Source organism: Conger conger, chromosome 12, assembly GCF_963514075.1.
Source record: "Conger conger chromosome 12, fConCon1.1, whole genome shotgun sequence".
NCBI classification, from domain to species: domain Eukaryota; kingdom Metazoa; phylum Chordata; class Actinopteri; order Anguilliformes; family Congridae; genus Conger; species Conger conger.
Window position 1 is genome coordinate 35,823,129 of NC_083771.1, and position 25,682 is coordinate 35,848,810.

A 25,682-nucleotide genomic window follows, 5' to 3' on the forward strand; every position below is an offset into this window, starting at 1 on the left:
ATATGAGGTGACTATCCCTGAATATACTCTGGGGAGAGCCCGTACTGACCTTGCATGCCTTTTGCATTTTCCTTGTAACTCCTTAGTATGTTGCATTTATATCACATGTTCTTGGAGGTATAATCCACAATTGCAATATACTTTAATGTATTTTCAGAGAAGACGTGGATGGTGATACAACACAACAACACAGATCTGACCAAATTAAAATCATCTAGTGGGGAGCATTTGGCTTATTTTAACTATTCTGCTAACATGGAGCAGCTCCAGGCTATAATTAACCAAGCAGAGCACTGTGAACAGGAAGTCTCCTACCACTGCAAAAAGTCACGCCTCTTAAACACACCAGGTAAGCTCTTTTTTATTAAGATTATTGATCCCTCTCTCAATGAAGGTCAGGCTTATTAAGCCCCTGTTCAATTTGCCACGTGTGGGCAGGACAGATGGAGCTTAAGCAAGCATCTTAAATAGACTGTTATACGATTTCTAGCAAATCCGTTAATTCCATGGAAGAACATAAAGCAAAGTTGTAAAATGAAAGTCTTAGGCTATTTTGTTCAATTTTGTAGTCTGTACTTATGTTCTTTATTGGCCGGGGTGTGATTTCTTAAATCTTTTATTTTTATTTGTATTTATTGCATACTGTAGGTGTGCGCGCACAAGTGTATGTGTGTGTCCGTATGCATTTACTGCTGTAACAACATAAGCACAAGAGCACGCAAACACTTATAATTTGCATAAGTATCACCCCTTTTGTTGACACAAGCTTAGAAATGACATACCGGAAATAAAAGGGTTATTATTCTTGAATCTTTTTGACTACAGGCATAATCCTGAGTCAGAATTACTCCAAATATTACTAAAACCAAGTTACGGAAGTGCAAACACAGCGAAAGTGGAAGCTTCTTTTTTTTTTTTTTTGAAAAGATTTTCAGTTTTTGACTGGATACAGATAATTGTAACTGGCTGATGCTCTTTCCAACACACTGGAGCCAAGTCACAACAATGGACAAATCCCCTTTCAAATTTGAGGACAATATCACCAAAAATGAGCATTCTGCATTGTTTTTCTAATCTATTTTAATTTGCCGTGTTCACCAGGGAAGAAAATTGTGAAACATGTTGGTTTCACATATAATATTATCTGTGTATTTGTATATGTATATAATTATGTACGTAATTTTGTACATACACACTATATTCTTGGATTTCTAATTTAGATTATTAATCAATGTCATGTATTTATCTTAGACGGTGCTCCGTTCATCTGGTGGGTGGGCAGGGCAGGTGAGGTACACACCTACTGGGGTGGAGCAAAGCCGGGGACTCAGAAGTGCTCCTGTGGCCTGGAGGAGAGCTGCATTGACTCCAGTCACTACTGCAACTGTGATGCGGACAGGAGAGAATGGTGCACTGCTGATTTTCATCCACGCCACTGATGATTAGAAATACTATGCATGCAATTTTCTACTACACATGCAATGCGGATGCTTAGCTTCTCTTGTTGAATCAAATCTATCAAGTACTGACAGTAAATAAATAAATGTGTATATATGGTCATTTGTGAATGTTTTGAGAAAACACAGGTCTCAGTGTATTGGTTATGTGATAGAGAACCACACACTGCTGGTAATAAATATTATTTCTTTCTCAGGACAAATGATTCAGGCCCACTGTCATTTAAAGACCATTTGCCTGTCACTGAAATATCTTTTGGTGACATAAACAGAGTGGACTCAGAGGCAGCTTACAAAGTTGGCCATCTACAGTGCTATGGTGACAGTAAGTAATACACTTATCATGATAGAAATGTATGATAGCCTCTTCCTCAAACCAGGATTTTAAAATACAAATGTAGTTTTTCATTTCTAGTTTTTTCAGTTGTTTCTTTTTTCTGGTTTGATAAATATAGAACAAGCATCACACAAACACTGCACTGTTTGATGATTTCATGTACCGTACAATATGTCTTATTTGTGTTATCTATTTCTTTGACTAGAGAATTTTTGGAATGCAGCCTTTTTCAACAAGGAGACATCCTATCTCCACTTCCCTACGTTTCAGGGAGAGCTGAGCGCTGACATATCCTTTTTGTTCAAGACCACAGCCACGTCTGGAGTCTTCATGGAAAATCTGGGAATTAAAGATTTCATACGGATTGAACTCAGCTGTAAGTAAATGGTCACCTGTAAGGTTTATATGAAGCGACTTAAAAAGTGTTTAATCAGCATTGCACAGCACCTTTATAGTGTAATGGTACTGTCATTCCAGATTGACAATATTTATTTTTAGCTTTATTTATTTATAATTACGGATAGTTTCATTTCTGACCATCTGAGTGTATATAAGCACGTGACTAAGAAAGACTTCCAAATGTTATTGTTTATCTGTTTTAGCATTACTGTTATATGTAAAAGCCCTGTGAGGCACTGTATGTTAGGTATACTGTTTCCCTGGCACATAATTTAGCAGTAGCAGTCTTCTATGTTATACTTTATATAATAATTGCATATACACACAGCTCCGGGTTTATGATCATGGTTGTGAACCTATTAACATCACACTTAAGAGGGTTCCGCAGTGGGGAATGGTTAAGGCATCGGACCCTGATGCAGGCATCAATTCGATGCATTTGCGCACCGAGGACCGGGGTCCGCGCCCCAGTCCTGCCAAAGCCGAGTATGGCCGAGGGAGCGGCATAATTGGGCCACTGCTCCGAGGGAGGGGGAGAAACTCATACAAGAAGCGCCAGAATCACAAGAATCACAGTCCAGAGCATGAGACGATGCAGCTTGGAGGCGCGTTGATCTCCTTCCAGCCTCCTGCAAGGGGTTATAGCGGTGCTTCCTCAACATGGGTGATTTAAATAAATAGCGTACACAAATTTGGAGAAAAATCAGAAACAAATATAAAAAAGGAAAATATTAATCATTCCTCTATTTTACAAACACACTTTATCCAAACCCTTACTACCCTTACCTTACATGGAATTAGAAGTAGTAGCAGTAGTCCACCGATTTGCCCCAATCACACATTTTTTTTTAGGAATTGCTCATCTATATATACTTTTTTGTCGACTATTATTTAACCACCTAATCAACTAGTGAAATTTAAATGGGAATTAATTTTGAAAAACCTATCAATTAGTAATGAATTCTGCCAGTCCTACAAAAACTTGACATCAAGGGCTTGTGGCATAAGTGAGAAGATGGAATGTGCTTTGAATATTAATGAGGTCAGAACAGATTAAAATCATTAAGGGGTTGTTTTTCCAGTCAGATTCAATAAAAAAAGCTCTTTCCTGTCTGAACCAGCCAGCTTCTCTTCGTGTATAAGTCTCTGCTCCAAGTTGGGTCACCTGCTTTGCCCAAATGAAATGAATTTTCTCTGAATCCCAACACTGGAAAGTCAAATATTCTCAAATGATGGCCTTGTTTATGAGATCATTGTAATGCAATCATATGGCAGCAACTAATGCTGCCATAAGACGTGGTCAAGAGTTCAGCTGTTTTTGAGACCAATACAGTAATGTTAGCATACAGATGTCAGCAGGACAATCAGACTGGCTCTTAAGTGAACAGTTGTCATTAGCTTTTAAAGGGAGGTAAAGCTGAATATTGTCCGCATCACAGTAGAAAGAAATATTGTCCACAATATTTCTCTACAATAGAACCGAGGTGGAGCATGTACAGACAGAAAATAATAGGCCCTAAAATTGAACCCTGGGGTATTCATGGAATAGGAGCAGAGGACGACGGGGCTCACTTAATATTAACTGAGAAGGTCCTCTCTTGATTACAGTAGCAACATTTAAAGGTTTCGGGACAGAAAACATTGTTTTATTTATTTGTTTGTGAGGTGAAATGTAGATCAAGGTCTACTGCTGAAGTGGGAGGTATCTATGATTCATTTTGACTTGCAGCCCCATCTGAAGTGGTGTTTTCTTATGATGTGGGAAATGGTCCTTTTGACGTGAGAGTGGAGGCTCCCACTCCATTAAACAACAACCAGTGGCACTACGTGAAAGCAGAGAGGAATATAAAGGAAGCCATGCTGCAAGTGGATCGGCTGCCGAGTAGAATACAGAAGGCTCCTACAGATGGACATATTCATCTGCAGCTCAACAGCCAATTATTTGTAGGTAGGAGATGGTTTACCTGATTAGAATGCTTGACTTGAGCACCTGCAGTACAGCGATTGCCTTCATCAGATACTGTTTGTTTTACATTTCATTTATATAATGTTTGCCTTCATTAGGCATTAAAGGCGTCTGGAAGAACACCTGCTTTGTTTCACTCTTCCTGTATTTTGTTCTGTGCACAGTTTCACAGAATTTACCTGGCTAGCCAAAAGGAGAATTCTCTTCATAAAATATTCAAACAAGAGGCTGGATAATTGTGCACTCTTAGAATGTCATTCAATTTAATTTACTATTAACTAGACCACTGTTTATTTCAGATAGGAGATATGTGCCATAATTCTGTGCAACATTTATTTATTTGTGAAACCTGACTGAAAATTTAACACAGTACTAGGAGAGTGCTAATCTAGAAAATACAATTCTCAGTAGCACTAACTACCAGCGTATGGTGTCACTGGGAAGAAGAAAGTTAGCAGTATCCTGCGGACACCTGCCTGGTGTATGCCCATCCTGCCCCTGGTGTATCCCACCTCCATGGATAGTCAGCTGTAGACTAATTGCTGTGTGACCATAAGCCTCGCCTGTTGTCCAGCGCCGAGCCAGATGTAACACTTTTCAAACTTATTGTTAATAATTTTTAAAACTTCAATTTGCATGCTGTATTTCAGTGGTTACTGATGAAATTCCATTAGTTTGTAATAGTCCGTTCTCATAAGACAGCTGTCATTTAGTTGTTATTTATAAAACCACCCATCTTAAGAGTCTGTGTTATTATGTGCAGAGCCTTTATCAACTTTAATGCGCAGCATCTCTTGCACTTCATAAAGACACATTTTTGAAGTAGAATACAGTCCTTAAGTATTTTGCTCATATGTTTTATTTTAATTGTAAAATAAATTACTTTTTCAATTGTAATATTGGCATAACCACTTGGCACAGTGCAGTGTGAGCCATGTACAAAGAAATATAACTTGCCATGCCACCTTTAATGTGATATATATATATATATATACTTTTTAATGTTTTCGGGGGGATTCAGATTCTTCAGAGTATCCAAATGAACCCTTGCAGCGATGACCCATTGATGTTGTGCTTTGAAAGACTTCTACTTCGGAATTCTTGCTGCTGTCTGGCTGCCAGGGCTAGATTGCAAGACAGCTCTGAAGAGAAATGGGTGGCAAACTGGCAGAAATACAAAAGAAAATGTCAGATTGGCCAAAAAGTAAAAGAGAAAACTTTGGCAAAGAGTCAATCAACATTTGTTTGTGACTGACAATTTCATGCAAGTGTTCATAGAAAGTTTTCAGCAATCATCTGAATGAACATGGCAAACTGTATTTGGGAAAAAATAACGCAAAAATTGTATTTATTGTTAATAGTCATTGTTGATTGAATCCTAGTGTGTGTTTATACCATTGTAATGAAAGTGCCCGTTGCAGGCTCTAAAGGGTTGTAAAAATATGTTCTTGAGAGGGGGTTAACAGTGTATAAATCACAGGATGATGCCTTCCATGGAAACGAATAATAATTAGGAAAGAAAGAAAAAAAAGACTCTTTTTGTTCTTGCAGGAGGCACTGCTTCAAGACAGAAAGGTTTTCTTGGATGCCTTCGTTCTTTACAACTAAATGGAATAACACTGGATCTCGAAGAGCGGGCCAAAATCACCCCTGGAGTCAAACCAGGTTGCCCGGGGCACTGCAGCAGCTATGGCAGCCTTTGTCAGAATGAGGGGCAGTGTGTGGAGAAATACAATGGATTCTCATGCGACTGCAGCTTGTCTGCTTTTGCAGGACCCTTCTGCCAAAAAGGTAAAAAGGTCCATCGCATGCTTAAATGTGGTGGCACAATGAACATTCATACTATTTTAACTCGTGATTACTCTCCTCAAAAGGTAATGTGGTTTTATAATGTTCATAATGTTTGACAGTGTTTAAAATAAGCAGTATTTTCGTTGTAAGTTCAGCATGAGAAATTTATCTGAAATCATACTTTAATGTTTTTATAAGCTCATTAGTAGTTGTGCACTGTGTGATACAAAGTATTTAAAATTGTCAAGGGGAAGATAATATAAATAGAACAGGATATTTGGCAAATGCTGAGCCATTTCTAGATTTCTTGGGGCCCTATGCTAAATCTTGTTTGGGGGCCACCACAAGTGCTCCTGAACAAACAACAAACACATCCAAATTTACATCATAACAAATTCCATGTCCATATAAATGAAGTCAATACCTTTGTTTTTATTTAAAATCATATGGATTCAGAAGATTCATCTGGCCACATAAATCCAGTGCACATGTATGATCAGGTTAGGCTCAGCACAATTAATCACAAAAACTATACTTTAAGTGAAATGTTTGCATTTGCGAATTTAAATTGATCAGCTGTAACGCTAAATCAACCTGCGCTTCATCAAGGTGTATTAGCATAGATCTTAACATAACACATAACATAGGCTCACACAAATCCTGATTTGTGCTATACTGAGCCAGATGTCCAACAGTGTGCACAGTCAGCAGTTTCAGTTTGGGTCCTGATGAGTGTCATAAGCAATGTAGGGAATGGCGAAGTTGGAATGAGAAAAGACAGAATGAAAGAATGAATGAATGAACAAATGGGTGTGCGTGCATGTGTGCGTCCTTGCGTGTGTGTATGTGTATGCATACATGTAGAGTATGTGTAGGAGTAATCATGGAATGTGTAGGATGTCAGTTTTGAGGATTTCTTGCTCCTGTGTTTACATACAAAAAACTACAAATACAAAATACAAAACCCTGTGTCTTCCTCAAACCTGCCACTGCAGACAACCTTGTGCCATGATATACACAAGGGTTTTATCGCAATGAGCTAAGAAACCACAGTCTAATATGATTTGTAAAACATCAGCTTTAGTAGTCACTTTCCACACAGGCCATTTAGCTAGCTATTTAACTCACATTACTTGTGTTAGCATTTTGTTAGTTAAATTTAGCTAAATGTTAGCTAGTGGTGATGCTAGCCACCAGTCTGCTCTAGCCTGCCTGTTCTGTAACATATACATGCATACTCACAAATGCATCAAAAGTATAAGTAGCGTTAGTACTGTGCAGTGGGACCCAGCTGTCATGGCCAGCCAGCTGACTGACAAAACTTAATTTACTCAGCTTATAACGCGGCAGCTAATTCATGTTACTGAAAGATGACCAGCCATCGATTAGATAATGGTTAGCCCCCAAGGCTAATCTCTCGCAAACCGAGCTCACCACTGTAGTAGTCAATTGTCTCCTAAAAAAAAAAAAGCTCTCTGTCCAGAAGAGGCCCGAGCAGTTTTTGGAATAACAAATACAAGTAGACAAGCAAGGTACTGGACAGAACGCAACACAGACACAGGTTGCCAGTGTGTCAAAGTAATGACTGATAATGTTTGTTTGTTTTATTATATTTTCAAGGTGAAAATCCGGCATAATATGCCTTTAGGTTGACAGAACATGAGTTACAGCAATACAGAGGGTTGTTTTTAATAAAACTTTTCCATTTTCATTACAGAGGTATCTGCTTACTTTAAACCTGGGACATCTGTGACTTACACTTTTAAGGAGCCATATGAACTGACTAAAAATGCAAGTGTTCAGTCATCGGCCATGTATTCTGATGTCACTCTTCGAGGCGAGCACATTGCATTTAGCTTTCGCACAGCCCAAGCTCCAGCACTGCTCTTGTATGCTAACTCCTACTATAGGGAGTACCTTGCAGTTCTTCTCAACAGAAATGGTGAGTTGATAATGCAGCTTAGACCTGTTTGTGGAATTGCTGTGGTTTAAGCTGATTAATTAATTTGAGATGGTGAATCTCAGTGCAGATGCTGCTTACTGTCAAATGCCACTGCATCTGAACTCATGTGAATAATAAGTGTTCAGATAAAATAATGTACCGTGCATGCATTCCAGAAGGCCATGTCCTAAATTGAGTTTTCTTTTGAACCTGTTCTTATATGGATTCAGACATATGCTAATCATGAACTCGCTTTGTTTATTCTGCAGTTAGAAATATTACTTTTGAAAGATGTGACACATTTGCACTAGGCACTGTACAGCTAATTGCACCTTGTGACTATTGACCATTATTTGAAGTACAAGATAGATTAAAAAAAACAAAGTCCAGACTTATTTTTTTCTGAAAAGGCTAGCATTTCCTTAAGTGAACTCCATTTACTGACAGTAATCATTTGTGATGGTGTAAAAGCCCTTCAGAAAGGTGGCAGGAAATGAAGTAGCTGGCTTTGGCAGACAGTGTGATGAACATAATGAATATAAAGCTACCTTGTCCTGGAAAGTCCTGCTGTACAGTACATCCACCTGTGACTTCCTGACTCTCCAATCATTCCTGAAGGTCAACAGCCCACCAAAACCAGATGACATATTTGAAATGTTGTGTTATTGGTTGACAGCTGTCTGGTCATGTCCTCTAAGTAATGTGAAACGTAGTAATTGACTGTCCACATTGCTTGTTCATGGAGCTTATTTGACTGGCAGTTCAGAATACACACAGTATATATTTGTAGATAGATAGATATATTTGTTAAAGTGAAAGAAATGATGATGCTTGAAATATTTCTGCTTCCCTGTGATTGCATTTGAGTTTCTTTATTTGGCCTGTGGCATAATTAAAACATTTTACATGTTATTTATTTAATTTTAGAAAATCTAGAAAGCTATACTTGTAAGTATATTAATCTTTAAAAAAACTATCACTTAAACAAATGGTCTTATAATGTGTAACTACAGTTGAACATAATGGCAATATGCATATTTTTTCAAGGTCATTTGGATGTCAAGTACAAATTGCAGAATAACAAAGATGCAGAGGTATTCAGAATGAATATGAGAAACCTGGCTAATGGCCAGCTTCACAAAGTGAACATCAAGAGGCAAGCAGACATTCTCCATGTTCAGGTATTGCATTATATTCCACTGGCATACTGTGATACTGATTGTGTCTGTAAACTCTGGAGTGGCCATTTGAACACTTCACTTGTTCGTGAAGAGGCTAAAGTTTATTAAGCAGAAGTTGTCTCCTCAAGACTGTCATGCATAAAATAACCTTGCCAATTAGGCTAAGCTTTCATGATAATCACATTTTGAATATGTAGACTCAAGGAGAAAATCTGTCCAGACTCTAGTACTTCTTTCTGTTTAATTGAATAGCATTGGCTCAACAGTGAAGCAATGATGTGTTCAAAGTAGTTTGAAGAACAGGTTTAATTAAAAACCTCTCCACGGAAGAATAAATACTGAATAATTCGAAAGGAGGTGTCAGTTTTTTTCCTACTAACAATTTTCATATTTACTGAACTTTAAATTAGGTTGACCAGTATGCGAGAGAGGAATTCAATTTAACATCTGACATGGAATTCAATGCAATAAAGTCTGTCATTCTTGGAAAAGTTTATGGTAAGTAAGAATATTTTGAAACACATCTACTGTAGGTACACATGTCAATGTTATGGAACACATTTTGAATAACACCTTTGATGAGGTAGTTCTCATTATTGTTTACTATACATCATTTTTGATGAACTCTTATTACACATAATTTTGTTTACTGTTTCCATATGTAATTTAGTTCAGCTTGACATAAATCATTATTTCCATTATAACAGGTATTTGTGGTTTGAATAACTTCATATAAGTATTCAGTGTGTTGTCACTATCTATCACTGTCATGTGTAATCATGAAATGACTGAGAAATGCAAATCTAGCATGGTTTGTTTGCTCAATGAAGCAAATACAAATGAATGTAGGACAATTTTATTATCTTAGGGCACTCTTGTATTCTTCAATATTTAATCTGTGCTACAGCTAGAGCTGTGTTTCAAGCAAGAGAAGCTATATATTAATACGTGGTTTCATTTAAAAATGGGTTACACTCATAAATTATTTGTTTAATAATATTTCCATGGTTTGATGTTTACAAGTTGGGCTCCATACAAAACTGGGCACAATGTACTGTGGATCATTCCCATTGAAATACATGCTATAAAAATAATCAGGACATAATCAAATATTTAGAGGGCTCAATATTAAAAAATAGAATCTTTGCAGGTATGTACCACTGGTTACACAAATGCTTTATCAATACCACTGATTGATTTTCACATCACCAACATATTTTCTTCAAGGCTTTTAAACCTCAAAATGAGTGCCTTAGTCATTCCTTCTGATACACCAAACACCCTTTTTATTCTCAAGAGCACCCATTTTTATCTCTTCTTAAACAGTTATCCTTATATTCAATACTCTTGTTTTTACGCCTAAATTCATCCACAGTAACCTGCATGAAACCTTTAGTAGAAGATAGCAAATCAATCTTTAATGAAGTACTGATGATGAAGTTAGTTTCTCCCAGCCATTCACATTGCAATACTTTTGCTGTGCAATGACAGAATTGCAAATAAAATATCTGACCTGTAATAATGGGGGTTGAATAAGCTCTTATCTTGAATGGAATACAGATAAGAGACAAAAGCAAAACCAGGGTGGCTGAAACAATGAATGGGGACACAGGAAATGACCAGGCCTTCATCTTAGGGGGTATGAAGGGAAAATGAATAATGCTAGTGCAAAAATCAGGAAAAAAAAAGTATCATTCTTCTATGATTTTAACACTATAGGGATCATGGAAATGGCGTCAATCCATCTAGGCTCATTATTCACCTGCGGACTAAGGCAAGCTGTTCGATTCATTGACTGCCCCTTGCAGAAATTTCTTGAGTAATTTTTTATCTACTTTTGTGTTAATATTGTGAGTTATGCTCTTTTACGAATGTAGAGACCTCAATCAAATCCTAAATGCGAAATATGTATATATATTTATTTTATGTACGTGGTATGCATTTTATTTAAAAAAACGTATGTTTCAAGTCATCTTCCAATGACTATGATCTTCTGTCATGCTTGCTACATGCCAGGGCTGGGCTGATGTGGGTTTTTTGCATTAACATTTAACTTTTTTCAATCACTATGGTAGCGGGATATAGCGTTTGAAAGCGTTAAAACTCATGGCTCTATCTACATAATCTATTTTCAGATGCCATTGCTTTCGCAATAACAGTTTTTTTTTATTTTGTGACATGTGGGTGGCAAAACAAGCGTGGGGGGACCTCTGCATTTTTCCACAGACTACAGGAATTAAGTTAATGTTAGAGTCCTTTTCAAGGCAAAGGTCCAGCAAACCAATACATATACATAATAGTTTCTAAGGCACAATAATCTGTATCCACTGAAATGCAGGAACATATTTTCAGTGAGAAAAAATGCATCCACTTCCACTGTGTTTGAGCTTCTGAAACTTTGTTTTAGTAATATGTGGAGTAATTCTGACTCTTGAACAACAAATCCCAAAGGGTTATCTTTCAGAAGACAACAGGGCTATGCCAGTAGTCAAAAGGGTTCAAGAATAATAACCATTTTATTTCAGGTATGCCATTTTTAAGCTTTCAGAAAGAAAAGGCTGGAGATTTAAGGGATTAAGTTATTTATTAATTATTTGTTAGCTAGCTATGAAAGTTCACTTCTATTGAGTAACTAGTAATAATAATCTCCCTTTCATAAGAGCTACCTGTGTGATAGCGCAGTAATGCTTCATACTTTAGCATGCATACCCTGCCCTTGAATTTTAGCATTGCTCTTAAGCAATATTTTAAGACAAATATTTAATTTCATTTTATAATAATAATGATTTCTTATTTCACAACTCAATAAAATATGAGACACTTGATAATACATACAGTAGGTAAAGTTGGTGGGGTTTTTTAGTGGGAAGAGGCAATAGGGACAATATGTGATTTATATATGGTAGGCAATATTGCTTTCTTTGAGTATCTACCATGAAAGTATTTTTCCTCATTTTCAGTTATTTCTTTCAGCTATTTGCAGATCATAGATTTTTGAAGGACTAATCTTTCTCAATTTGAAAGGAAAACAAAACACCCTGGACCTAAGAACCGAAATGCATTCAACCAATACACAAGAGTGGAAAAGTTCACTTTTTATATCAACCTGAAAAGAGAGAATCAATGTATCATAAGATTCAATTATAGCCACATTCAATGAAAAACAGGGATATCGGGTTTATATTGTGTCTGCAGGTTCCAGGTAAAAATAAGGGGTTGGAAAGCTTCAAAATGTTCAGCATACTCACCATTGCTTCTGAAATGGAACACATAATCCATTACTGACTTCAGATACATTTTGTGAAAGCTTCAGAATTTGTAATTAACATTTGTAAATAACACTCATAAGAGTCATGCTCTTAACTCAATTTCGAAGGAAATGCATAACCATACGAATATGTCTCAAGGTATATATTCCTTACAATTTATACAATTGTAATACTTGTGCATTTTCACACCAATATATTTTTTCCATCCACTTCCTGGAAAACAATTTGAATTTAGATTTTACCTCATCCTGTAGCAGTAAGACAATCAATTGTCTGTTAATTTTCTGTTCCCCTCCAATTAATATCCTTTTCACACAGCCGTGTGCATCCTCATTTAGCTGATTCCAAACTGTTAGGTACTATAAACCTCCCAGTTTTGTATCATCTGCAATCTGCATCTGCATTTTGGTCTGTCTCTAATGTTATTGTTGTACTTTCATGATGTTATTTATTTATTAATTTATTCAACTGTTTTGGAATTTTGGGAAAATTGCTTGGGAAATGGGTAAATGTTTTAGTAATGTTCCTTGTGTTCTATCTGGTATCTGACATTTGTTGAGTTGGCAGCCGTAATATTGCCTTACATTTGATGCTAGATCTATTCTGACAGAGCACCATTTAAACTGAGCTCCATGTGTCAAGCAAGGATGTCAACTGATTGCTGAAAAATGAGCCACGTGCCTCGCAACAATGGACCATAAGTGATTGGCTGGTGCTTTCCAGGCTGTCAGCCTCTTTGACATATTTCTGTTCTTCAGATCAAGAAAGTGTTGAAAGTAAATTGACAGATCCTGCCAGTGTTACGACAACTTCAGGCCTCAGTCAATCTGAATGAGGATATGTTTGATTTCTTCATGTGAAGCAGGCCAGATTGAAGACAAGAGCATAGTTTGTCATTGCCTGGCTTGCATGGCGATCCCTGGAGACTAGGAGATAAAACCTAAGCTTCAGCAGGGGGCCATCTCTTGATGTTCAGTTGTACTCTGAGCTAGATGTATGTGCATAACACTTGCTGCAAACCTGCTGTCGTGGGATTGGTTATGCAGTAGCTGAATTGGCCTGCTGTAGTCGGAGTGATGACCGGAGTCATGATCCAGGGTTGCAGGCAATAACCACTGTCACTTTCAGTGCAAAAAGAAATCAATATACCTCACATAACTGGTAACACAATGTACTGTATTAATGCAATGTAGCCCATTGCAAAAAACATGTATGTGGTTTATGATCTTAAACTGTCATGGAGAAAGCCTGGATGCTTTGCCACAATGTTTGTGATGTTGTGCCTTCATCACATTGTTTGAACGTTCATAGAGTATGTGTACTGACTGTTTATAGATTGTGTTTTTTGATTGTGTTTTTTGAGGGTGTAGGTGGAGCAAAAATATGTGTGTTCCATCTATCGCTCCACTAATGTTAGGCAAATTGGCTATTTCAAAAACTCATGTTTAGTCCACTGAATATCTTCACTGGATGTGGGGAAATGTATGTATCTGCTAGATGTGAGATAGTGTAATGTTGCAAGGAGCTTGAATGGACTGGGGACATTATGTGGGAGGTTCTAGTTAATCTTTCATTTCTTCCGGAAGAGTAATTATTGCATACTTACTGTGATCTGTACCGTTTGATGATTTATTTGCTCAGGGAGTTGAAAAAGTGTGATTCTTTTTCTCTCAGCGCGTCTTTGAGGCCAATACCTGTATTTTCATCTTGTTATAGATTACCGCACTACTGTTTGAGAATGTCATCCCAAAAACAGCACTCCTTTTATTGGCCTCCACTGTGCTATGCCTGCTGAACAAATTTCATACAAAAATTAATTGACCCTTGTTAATTGTGTGAACCTTTGTCATTTCAGAGGAATACATAATCAGCCTCACTTATATCCACATGTTATTTGAATGGTCCTCTCTTAAATACAAATGCATTAAGGAGAGAAGCTCACCTTGCAGGATCTGTGGCAAGCTTCAAGAAAGGCTCATCCATCCAATTTCATCAAAAGAAAAAAAAATATATATTTTTGTTTGAGTATATTTATTCCAGCTTTGTAGAACAGAAAAAGAGGGACATTATTTAAATGAAATGAGATACAAAGGCTTCAGTTCAAGCGGGACAATTTGCTGATCTCAGAAAAGCGTCATTTGAGGAAATATTCTGTAGAAAAAGTTTGAAACAGAGGTCTGCTTTTGTTTCTTTGAACATCTGTAATATAAAATACACAAGAGAAAACTTGTAGTCACACTAAGGCAAGGTATATGGGTCAAAATACAGAGAAAGAAAATGTTGAAGCTTGTGCACAAATAAGGTAATATTCCTGCCATGTGCCAATTGAAATAAAAGACCCCATGGCATTCATCCAGCTCTAGGGTGCAACTTTAGTTGGAATATTGGGAGGGGGGAGCCTCCCAATAATTTTACTGGGAAAATACTAGGATTGCTGATCAGTAATGCTGGCTGTTTGTCACTGAAAACATTTGCTGAAGTGGCGGAGCAATTACGCAAAGTTGTTGAAAATCACAGAAAACTGAAACAAGCTTGTTTAATGTTAATTTATTAAATAACAGATCTCATGCACAATTGTGGGAATGATTGAAATAAGAAGCAACATCTGACATTTGACAAGGATGAGAATCTTAATCCCAGCACATTCCAAAATCTGTATTATCATCTCCCAGCAGTTCCCTGTTGGCTAAAATCTGTAGGTCTATAGCCTACACATAACACCATAGGCTATTTTAAGGTTGACAGTTCCAAATCCGCAATATATATATATATATATATATATATATATATATATATATATATATATATATGAAGGCAAAATGTGTGAAGTTACAGAATCTCTGGCTCCTATGGCTTAATTCTGTGACAAACACCCGGCCTTATTGATCAGGGGTGAGTTTCCCGATGCATGTCATAGCAGTAAGAATGTGTGGAAGTATCTCTTTAAGACATTCAGTCATTATATGAGTGTTTCCCAAAACATGTCGCTACTCAATAGTAGCTATGTAAAATGTCTATGTTTATTTATATTGCATTAGAAGGCAGCACAGAATAGTTGATGAGTTGACTGATTATACAATTTTTTCTGAAAGCAATCTTATCCAGGGTGACTTACTTTGTTAGTGTATGAATCGGTATAGCTTGTTGTCTAATTTAATTTAGGTTGAACAAAGTGCAATTTGTTAGCACAAACTTCTGAATGTCATTTTGATTCCATATTGCAAACACACCTGAAGAGTCATTGAAGTGAAGGTTATCTTCAAGTCGTTAACTGAAAAATCCTCCCCACCTCATCTTTTTGGAAACGCACATTCAATTTTCAATAGTGAATACTTTCAGAGCCTGTTGTTCCTGAAAGTATTCTCTGACATTTTTAAAGGATGGGATGGAACATCTCCTGAATGCATACAGTTATTGAAAGATTTAATAAAATAGCATGTAAAATAGCCTGTGGTTGCCATGGAAAGGTGAGACAAGTAAAGATGTCTTTAATCACATCACTCCAGACTGTTAATGTGGGGAATTTTCACCCCATGTTGCGCATCTTCTGAGCTGCACTTTGTGCTTGCAGAGAGCGGTGAGCTGGACCCGGAGGTAGCCAGGGTTAACTCACTGGGCTTCAGTGGCTGCCTCTCAGCGGTGCAGTTCAACAGCATCACCCCTCTGAAAGCTGCCCTGCTGTACCCCAGCAGCAGTCCTGTGATTGTTAAGGGACAACTTGGCGAGTCACACTGCGGGGCCTCCTCACCATCCAATCCATTTGCAGTGGAGACCACACACTCACTCTCAGGTGAGGGGAGACCTATTCAAATAAAAAATCAGTTAAAAAAAAAATCTGAGCTAGTTTCTGCTAAATCGCTGTGCAATAATCAAAAAGAATAAATTAAATTGTATTTCTCATAACACATTTTGCCATGATGTGGAGTACCGGAAGAAATGGTACAGGTCAACATACAGTGAGGTGCAAACATGTGGGCGCCCCTGGTTTAAATGTCTGTTACAGTAATCTGTATCTCATCAAAAGCAAACCTGAACTCTAAATGTTAAATGTGTGAGTTAAACGAGACCTTTCTACAAATTTGAAAGCAATATTTTGAAAGCTGTTTGGTGTTAACAACCATGGGTTCCTCTAAGCAGTCGTCCAAGGATTTCAGAATGAAGATGGTTCATTTCCACCAAGAAGGAGAAGGCTACAAAACACTTTTTCAATGTTTCAAACTTCATATTTCCACTTTCAGAAACATTATTAGGAGATGGAAGATAAATGGAACAGTCAAGGCAAGGTCTGAAAGATTTCAGATAGTGGCCCGAGACCTGGTGAGAAATGCTCAGAAGAATCCACACATCACTGTAAAAGAGCTGCAAAAAAGAGTAGTGGGCAGAGGTCTATCTGTTCACAGGACAACAATACAACGTACTTTAAACAACAAAGACCTACATTGCAGAGTTGCCAGAAAGAACGACCGCAACTCAAAATTTAGTGTCTGAAGTATGTAAAATTAAATATTGAGAAGCCTGAAGCCTTTTGGAACAATGTGCTTTGGAATGACAAATCCCAGATTGAACTTGTTGGCCACTACCGAAGAAGGTATGTTTGGAGAAAAAAAGGGTAAAGCCTTTGTAGAGAAGAACACCTTGCCAACTGTTAAGCATGGGGTTGTATGGCAGCTGGGGGCACAGGAAATACTGTGCAGGTGGAAGGAAGAATGGATTCCACCAAATATCAAAAAAGTCTAGAGGCTAATGTTAGAAGGTCAGTCGAGACATTGAAGTTGAAGAGAAGTTGGGTATTCCAGCAAGACAATGATCCAAAGCATACCGCAAAATCAACCATGAAGTACCTCCAGGAACGACGGATGAAGGTTTTGGAATTGCCACTACAGTCACCAGACTTGAATGGTATTGAAAATCTGTGGAGAGATCTCAGACATGCCTTAAGTGCAAGGAGGCTAAAGAATATTTCTGAGCTAGAGGGGTTCTGCCTAGAAGAAGCAAGAACTGAGCTGGCTACTGGAAGCATTTACAAGCTATTATAGTTGCCCGAGGAGGAGTTACAAAGTACTAATTGACAGGTTTCCCAAGCTGAGAGGTGAGGTTTGCTTCTGTTCACTTAGGTATTAATTGTAAAAGGGTTTTTGACCATGGATGCCCACGTTTCTGCAAACCACTGTAAAAGAGATATTACGTGTTGTAATATCTAATGTCTGTGTCTTACAATGCTGTCGTTTCCTTAAATTTCATATTCCTCTCTTTACCATACAGCTTTACAAACAAAAAAGGCTCATTGAATATTTGTAACACTTCTCTAATTCAGTTCAATTCAACAATTATCTTGTTTCCACAAAAACAGATTTAAGTGTTTGAGGTTGTGCATGAAATTATATATTCCATGGGCCATACTGACGTTTGATCTTTTCTGTCTTTCTCTCTGTTTTTTTGCTGTAGATCAATCTGGTACAGTAGATACTGGTGAGCCGATAGTCAATGCAATCAGGAGTGACTCAGCTCTGATCGGAGGTAACAGGGAAATTAGTCTTTTTTTAACAAAAATGGAAAAATAATAAGGACATTTGAGAAGTGATATCCTCAATTTTGAATAGTACATCTTCTGATATAATATTAAATGTCTATCTCCTATTGAGAAAATGTAAATCTACTTACTCAACTATTGGCCGGTTGAATAATATGAAACAGAAACCAGTTTAGAGATTGGTTAATAATGTTTTACACAAAATTCTGACAATTTCCTTATTGTGTAACCGATCAATCTAATAGGAAACATCTGGGCACAAGAAACAGCTGTCAGTCACATGTTCCAATACTTTTTCTCACCTAAAAATTGGGTGGTCTGATACAAAAGGTGATGTGTTCTAAGTTGTTTAACAAATCTAGATACAAATGCCAAGATATAAAAGCTGAAATTTGGATCTGTCAAAGCTTCCAGGTACACACAAAAATCAAACAAGTATCAGAATACATGAACATACAATGCAGTCCATAGGTTACACAATCTTTGTTATTTTGGCTCTGGACTCCAGCTATTTGGGTTTTAAATGAAACTATTGATGTGGGCTTAACCCTTTAAGTCTCAATGACCCAGTGTTTTTTGTTTTTTTTGCATTTATTCCTTTTTTCATGGTGCAATCACTATGGTAACAGGCTATACCGTTTGAAAGTGTTAAAATGCTGTATAACGCATTTTATGGTTCCAGTTCCTTATTTTATGGGTGGCAAAACAAGTGTGGGGGGACCTCGCTTTCTCTGCATTTTGGAAATCCATATACTACACAAAATAAGGTAATGTCAGTGTCTTTTTCATGGCAAGGGTCCATCCAACCAAATGCATAATAATGCAATTCTCAAAACATGCTAACTTGGCGAAATGTCCAGAAAGAATGTCCATTGTCTACTTACTTCTTTGCTGGAATTATGATTGTTGTCCGTTTTGCCGTTGCATACTTCTACAAAAGTACTTGTACATAGGAATACTTTGATCTACATTTTGTATAGGCTCTCTGGAACATGATGAGCCCAAGTACGAAATTCTCTGACCAGTATCGATAATCCAGTTGCAGAGTAAAATCATCAGTGTGCATATATAATATATAATATAATATATTTTATTATTATTCATTCATAAATAAGGAGCAAGCTTGCTTTTGAATAATAGATTGTTGATGGGGGTTGGGTAGTTGACAGAAACTTTAATCAATGGACCTCAATTACATTACATTAATGGCCATAACCAGGGTATGCACTTTGCACTAATATATTCAATTACTATATTAGCATGTCAAGATGTTATTATTGTGATTATTGTACGTATTCTCTTTTCATTCTTATTGAACTGCAAACACTTTTTTATACTTTAGTAAGCAAAATACAGTACTTTACATATCATAAGACCCATAATATAATTTTGTTTCCATTGTGTTTCTAAGCGCGCCAGGCACCGTCAAAATAATCTGTATCCACTCAGAAACAGAAAATCTTTTCAAGAATAGTAACCGTAATAGTGCGTTATAGTATTTGTATGTCATTTTCAAGCTAGCATTAAGAAAATGGGTGTTATTTAAGGGGTTAAAGTGCAGACTGTTAGCTTTAATTAAAGAGTATTTACATCCATATTAGGTGACCCATGTTGGAATGTCAGCCCTTTTTATACATAGTCCCTTCATCGTAACCTATTTTGCACTGTGTACCGGTTTTATATTGACAATATTTTTGCGAACTGGCCATTGAGGGGGTGGATTACAAACAGAATATCAATTTGGCCTGTATGTCTATAGCTATTTTTTAATAACTTTTTAAGTCTGCTTTAATTTAAGTTGCTCAAATGATAGGATATTATAAAACACACAGCACATATTTTGTCCCATTGCTATAAAAACATAGTAACTCACCAATAACGCTATCAGTGACTGATGTTAGCTTTATACACATACTCATGTTACTCATGTGTTGGAACTAGATTCATTATATACACACAAAACATTAATGACAAATACACCCACATGTAAAACCTTGCTAGACACCTTGCTAGAAACAGGCCATAACAGTTAACAGCATGACACATGCACTGTTATGATTTCCTAATTAAATTATCTTTTCAGCAGAACGAAAGAACTGAAATAAAAATGATGGCTGCCTTGTTAGCACTTAATCTTTTAATATACAAAATGTTAAAAGGTGTGGAATCTGTCATCACTTTTGCACTGATTAATACTCATCTCATCTGTTCATAAGAGTTTGTTTGGTAGTTCTTAATTTAAATAATCTTTATTTTAGTCATTAACACATGAGAGTGTTCCAATGAGACTAACCCTAACCCTCATCCTGACCTAGTCGACAGTTGAATGGGGGTTTTTTCTTCAGAATTGAAAGTCTTCTTTGGTTATCTGTAGTGGTCCTCTGTGGTCTATCAGTTTGATTGCTGAGGTCACCAGTGCATGAGCTCAGCAATCGACAGTTGATTTTGGCATGCCAAATGTTTTGGCTGTCAATTTATTATGATTTTCCACCCCATGATGTTTGCACCCCACTGTACATGGTTCACTCAGCATGGATGTGAATACCCACAAAATAATGCTGACAGTCTTTGTATTCATTATTTCATTTCAAATCCAAGGAGTACAGAGCCAGAGCAACAAAAAATGTGTCACTGTCCAAATATGTACAGATATGTTGCATTTGTTATACCCTCAAAAGGAGCAGTGATGTGATTTCAAAATATAAGATGATTGTATATCAGACAGCTTTTCCCACGGTTGCTGTATGAAAATACTGTATCTCTCAAATAATAATACTCGAAATACATGTCCACTGACTTTCGGAAGACATTGAAAAAGTAAAAAGTATTAAGATTGATGTATTTTAAGTTGAGGTGCTCACTGTGGGTGCTACTGTGGGAGTGGGGGTTGCACAGACAAAATAACTATTTAACCTAAATAATAACCTAAATATAATATAATAGCTTAAAATATGAAAGCCACATGATTAATGTGTACGGTATGTTTTTATTTAAAGTCATAAATTGTTTTGAGTTTGTCAAAATCAGTCAAAATCTGGCCATAATAATATAGAATAGTCTCAAACATTTTTTTGATGGTTCCTCTAAAACAGCATCACACATGCCGTGGGAGTAGGTGAATAGTTGCTATACGCTGTGCACTGATTTTGTTATTTTATTATCCCTGCACATGCCATAATAGGATTAGATTTAAATTTCTGGAGGAAAAACAACTGTCAAGTAATTATCACTATTCAGTTAAATATCATTATCATTATTCTGTTAAATCTTTCCAGCTTAATTCTTGAATCTTCCCAGCACTCTTTCTTCTGAAAGGTTTTGTATTTTCTTGGCTTGGCTTTTGGCTCTTGTCTTTTGATGGGTAGCCATCCTCCAGCCCGTGTAGTTTCAATTGTGAATTCTCTAGGTGTAGGGACTCTTTTGAAGTGTAGAGTTCTGTTGACCCAGCCCCACCCCACCCATGGTGTTCCCTGAAGTCGAGAGGCTTGACTCTGTGTTTTGGTTCAGTTAAGGGCTTCATGAAATAGCTGGATTGTGCATGCTCTCCCACATATGCAGAGAGAAACTGCACTGGCAAAAAACAAGAGAGTGAATTTGAGATAATGACTGAATAAGCTTTTTACCAGCTTACGTTCAGTAGATTCAACCCATAATGTTCAAGTGTAACATGTATGTAAATATTTTCTACTTAGTTATATCTTAGGGAAATATCTTAATGAAATGTGATTTTTGCTCTTTCGAAACAGGTTATCCTCGGGGGTAGAAATGCAGTTCTGCTGTTTTAAGGAGTGTGTGCAATACATGCTGTTGTTAAAGTTTTATTGCATCTGAACCCTTAAGTACAATGCTTGTAAAATGTCAACAGCACTCACACTTAAAAGGACAAGAATGGTTTCAAATGTCTTGCTCTAGTGTGTAATCACTGTCAGTGTACTACTTAAGGCAATCATCAAAATTCAAAGTACATCCATTCAGTGTCAAGTTGTTTAAAGGAGGGGAGCATGACAGACGGAAATCACACCGGAACAAGTAGCATAGCATGAGATATAGCCAAAAACTCAGTGTTTTTCAGAACACTGTAGACAAAGGTATACATACCGCATGTATACCAAGTATTTCGAAAAGAAATACACATATTCAGAAAAATGTCTTAATAAAAAAAAAAAGCATGTATTAGTGATAATTCCAAAAATTCCAAAAAAATAATTCCTAAATAGTGTTGTATTCACAACATCAGATATGAGAAGGTGCTGTGTCGGGCTGATAATGGAGACTAATTATTATTGGAGTATTCATATTCATTATTTCCAAGATTTGTTGATGTCTGCAATGTCTGATTTAAACTTAAAAGGACTTAAGAGGTGTAAGTTGTATCAACTCACTTCAAGTATAATTTCCTTATTCAAAATATTGGTCTACTTTGCTTGCTACAATTGTTATTCAATTACACATTATCAATAATTTTTGGATATTCCAAAATAAAATACAGTATAAAATACTTTATTCAAATACAATACAAATTAAATCTGGGAATCAGCAGCTGTTAGGAAAAACTGCTTCACTTGTTCTGTTCTGTTCAATGAATCTGTTTAGAACATGAAATTAATTTTAGTACAATTACTTATTTTCTTTGATGTCTTGTCAAGTCTAGCATTCTTTATCGTGCACACTGAGAACAATAACACGCAGCGCAAAGTCGCCAGTGTCGACAGAATCAGCATCATACTCTATACAAAACAGTATTATATTAGAAAAGTACATACTGTAAAAACTTTTACTTTATTTACTTTTACGTGAACATGGACATATCTGAAAGCACAGTAGTTCACCAGTGCATTTACTGAAATTAGGGTACCATGTAGGTAGGTTTCCATCATATATAAAGTACCGTTGCTAAGTGATTGCACTCGTGTTGGTATTTTCTCCCAGGAAAAAAGGTGGGACCTTTTGGCCCGCTGACACCACAAATAGCAAAACTAACCTACAGCAGCCAGCTCTGCTTGGCAGGTGCCCCTTACAACTGCAGTTCAGAACCACATCTCTGAGTCTTGGCAATGTAAAAACTCACATCACCTTTAAAATGGCGAGTTGAAGGATATTTTGTTTCACTGAAAGCTTTGCTTCTGATGGATGTCAACATTCTCTTTTGAGACGTGTATGAGTCTATAAAACAATACAAATCTAAACTAGAAATGTTTTTCAGACATTTATGTAGCACCATACTGTATTTGTAACTTTTTAGGAGAATTTCTGATCTTTTTGAAGGCATATGGAGCATTTTGAAATTATCTTCAGGTTCCATATGTTTTCAGCACTAATTAAGCCTTCTGAATTCAAGTGTAATGATGTGAAAAATATGAAGCAAGATGCCACTTAAGTTCATGAAAATCTGAGTGTATGTGAGCTTTTAATTATATGCATCTCATTTGCAGGTGTCATTGCGGTTATGATATTTATAATTCTCTGCGTGCTGGCAATAATGGCAAGATTTCTTTATCGACGAAAGGAGTCCTTTCAGAGCAGAGAAGCCAAGGGAGAGAAGTCTGACGATAGCCCTGATTTACCTTTCAACAACGATCCCAACTCACAGAACGTATTGAGTGAAAACCAAAAGGAATACTTCATTTAATGAACTCTCCCTTTACCTCAGCACTCCGCTTCACAATCAAGATAAACTGAGGATACAAATGCCTTGCCAAGTCTAAAGAAATTAACATTCATTGTGCATTATGGCATAAACCCTAAGCAACTGTAAATGGTGGTTAATTGAGATGTGGAAAAATTTTAACGGTTCATATTTTTTGTATATATTTAATACAGTTTGTCTGGTAGACATGAAAAAAGAGAATACTGACATTCATTTATTGTAAATACTCTTTAAATTGTACATGTTGAATTAATGTCTGTATACCAATCAACATCTTACAGTATATTCCTCTGAGACCATTGTTCATTTTATGTTTAATTAAAAGAGATTATGCATATCTATAATACTGAGTACTTGGAACCTAGTCAAACATTGTCAGACGAAAAATAAATGTTTGAAGTGTTGAGTGAAGTGGATTTTGATATTATGATGTTTCTGAAAGTGCAGCTAATTCATACAAAGGTTGTGTGTGTGTGCGTGTGTGTGTGTGTGTGTTTGTTGTCCACCAGAAATATCTTCTAATTTAGATGCTCTGCAATGCTTACAGTGAAATATGTAAGCCTTTGACATTTGACAGTAGAGACTTCCATCAATTGAAACCACCAACTCAAACAGGTGATGCCAATGCCTTAGAGGCTCAATATCTCAATATACAGGTCCAACGGAGAAGAAAATAACAATTTGACAGTTTCTAGGATGTCAAAAAATGACAAATATAAAAACATTTTAACAATGTACACTTGTTTCATGAGTCATTTCTTGTTTATGAAATGGTTAATAGCTAGTTACAGAGCTCTTAATGTTGGTCTCACGTATCAGATGTCATTTACATACAGTATGACTCAAGTGTGATTTCCTCTGAGATATAGGCCTGTTCTGAATGTGATGCGGGCACCCTTTCCCTAGCACCCACCCATTCATTTTGCAAATGAAGTGAATTTAATGAAGCTTTAAGAATCTTTTTTTAGCCTTGTTTATCCGCTTAGCTCTAGTCAGTAACCTTGCTGGGGAAGGTAGGTGCATATAGGGTGCATATTTTCCCTATAGGCTAAAGCAAATGCATTTCTTAATGGTCGAAGCAGGAGGTGCAAGTGTGACCCAACGCTGAAAATAGTATTCATCACTTTGCTCATATACCCTCCCCTACATTGGTATGGTAAATTAGTAGTAAATGTTTCCAAGATGTTTCCCAGGGCAGGTTTCTGTTTTTAATTATTTGTACAGTGTCACACTGCTGGAAATGTGATGGGGATAGTCTTAGATATGGGAGTGGTGTCAGTATGTCTGTGGTGGAAGAAATTAGATGAATGTACTGTACTAATGTAAAGCAAATCAGGCATCGGCTGTCAGTTACATTAGACTGATATACTGATTGTATTGACATGGTGCCCTTTAAACAAGACAGGTCTTGTGTCAAGCAGAAGCTTCATTAAAACCTAAAAGGAGGAACTGCCATGAAATTGACTTGATCCAGTGATTCAGCTGTGTCCTAAAAATGCTAAAATCTATACTTTATAGTACAGAGGAAATGGTGTGAGGAACTATAATGGTAATTGAGGAAGTGCTATAAAGTGCACATTTTAAATAGTGTTATATAAAATACATGTCTTGTTAATTAATGCTGTAGTAATTGTTGTATTTTGAAATCCATTGTGACCAACATTTTTAATGCAATCCATTTCACTGCTTGTAAAATACACTCAGCGAGCATGTTATTAGGTATAATGTGTTTTTGACTTAAGACTTCTGCTGTAGCCTATCCACTTAGAGGTTGGATGGGTTGTGTGCTCAGAGATGCTCTTCTGCATACCACTGATGTAATGTGTGGTTATTTGCTTTAATGTCAGCTTCGACCAGTCTGGCCCTTCTCTTCTGACCTCTCTCATTAACAATACGTTTTTGTCTGCAGTACTGCTGCTCACCGGATGTTTTCTGCACCATTGTCTGCAAACTCTAGAGACCTGTGCATGAAAATCCCAGGAGATCAGCAGTTTCTGAGACACTCAAACCACTCTGTCTGGCACTAAAAATTATTCCACAGTCAAAGTTACTTTGATCATATTTCTTCCCCATTCTGACATTTGGTCTGAAAAACAGCCGAACCTCGTGACCGCATCTGCATGCTTTTATGCATCTAGTTGCTGCCACATCATTAGCTGATTA

General features: G+C 36.8%; 1 protein-coding gene across 1 annotated transcript in view; it reads left to right on the forward strand.

Moving 5' to 3' along the window:
* Window positions 1-23,930, forward strand: part of cntnap3 (contactin associated protein family member 3) — a 112,139-nt gene extending 88,209 nt beyond the window's left edge. The window contains exons 13-24 of the mRNA XM_061262392.1: window positions 158-349; window positions 1,252-1,408; window positions 1,655-1,782; window positions 2,000-2,170; window positions 3,923-4,141; window positions 5,711-5,950; window positions 7,668-7,892; window positions 8,940-9,073; window positions 9,484-9,571; window positions 15,914-16,132; window positions 17,788-17,859; window positions 23,305-23,930. Of these exons, the coding sequence (XP_061118376.1) occupies window positions 158-349; window positions 1,252-1,408; window positions 1,655-1,782; window positions 2,000-2,170; window positions 3,923-4,141; window positions 5,711-5,950; window positions 7,668-7,892; window positions 8,940-9,073; window positions 9,484-9,571; window positions 15,914-16,132; window positions 17,788-17,859; window positions 23,305-23,501 (2,042 nt within the window). The 3' untranslated portion in view covers window positions 23,502-23,930. The remainder of the gene's footprint in view (window positions 1-157; window positions 350-1,251; window positions 1,409-1,654; window positions 1,783-1,999; window positions 2,171-3,922; window positions 4,142-5,710; window positions 5,951-7,667; window positions 7,893-8,939; window positions 9,074-9,483; window positions 9,572-15,913; window positions 16,133-17,787; window positions 17,860-23,304) is intronic.
* Window positions 23,931-25,682: the final 1,752 nt, after the last annotated feature.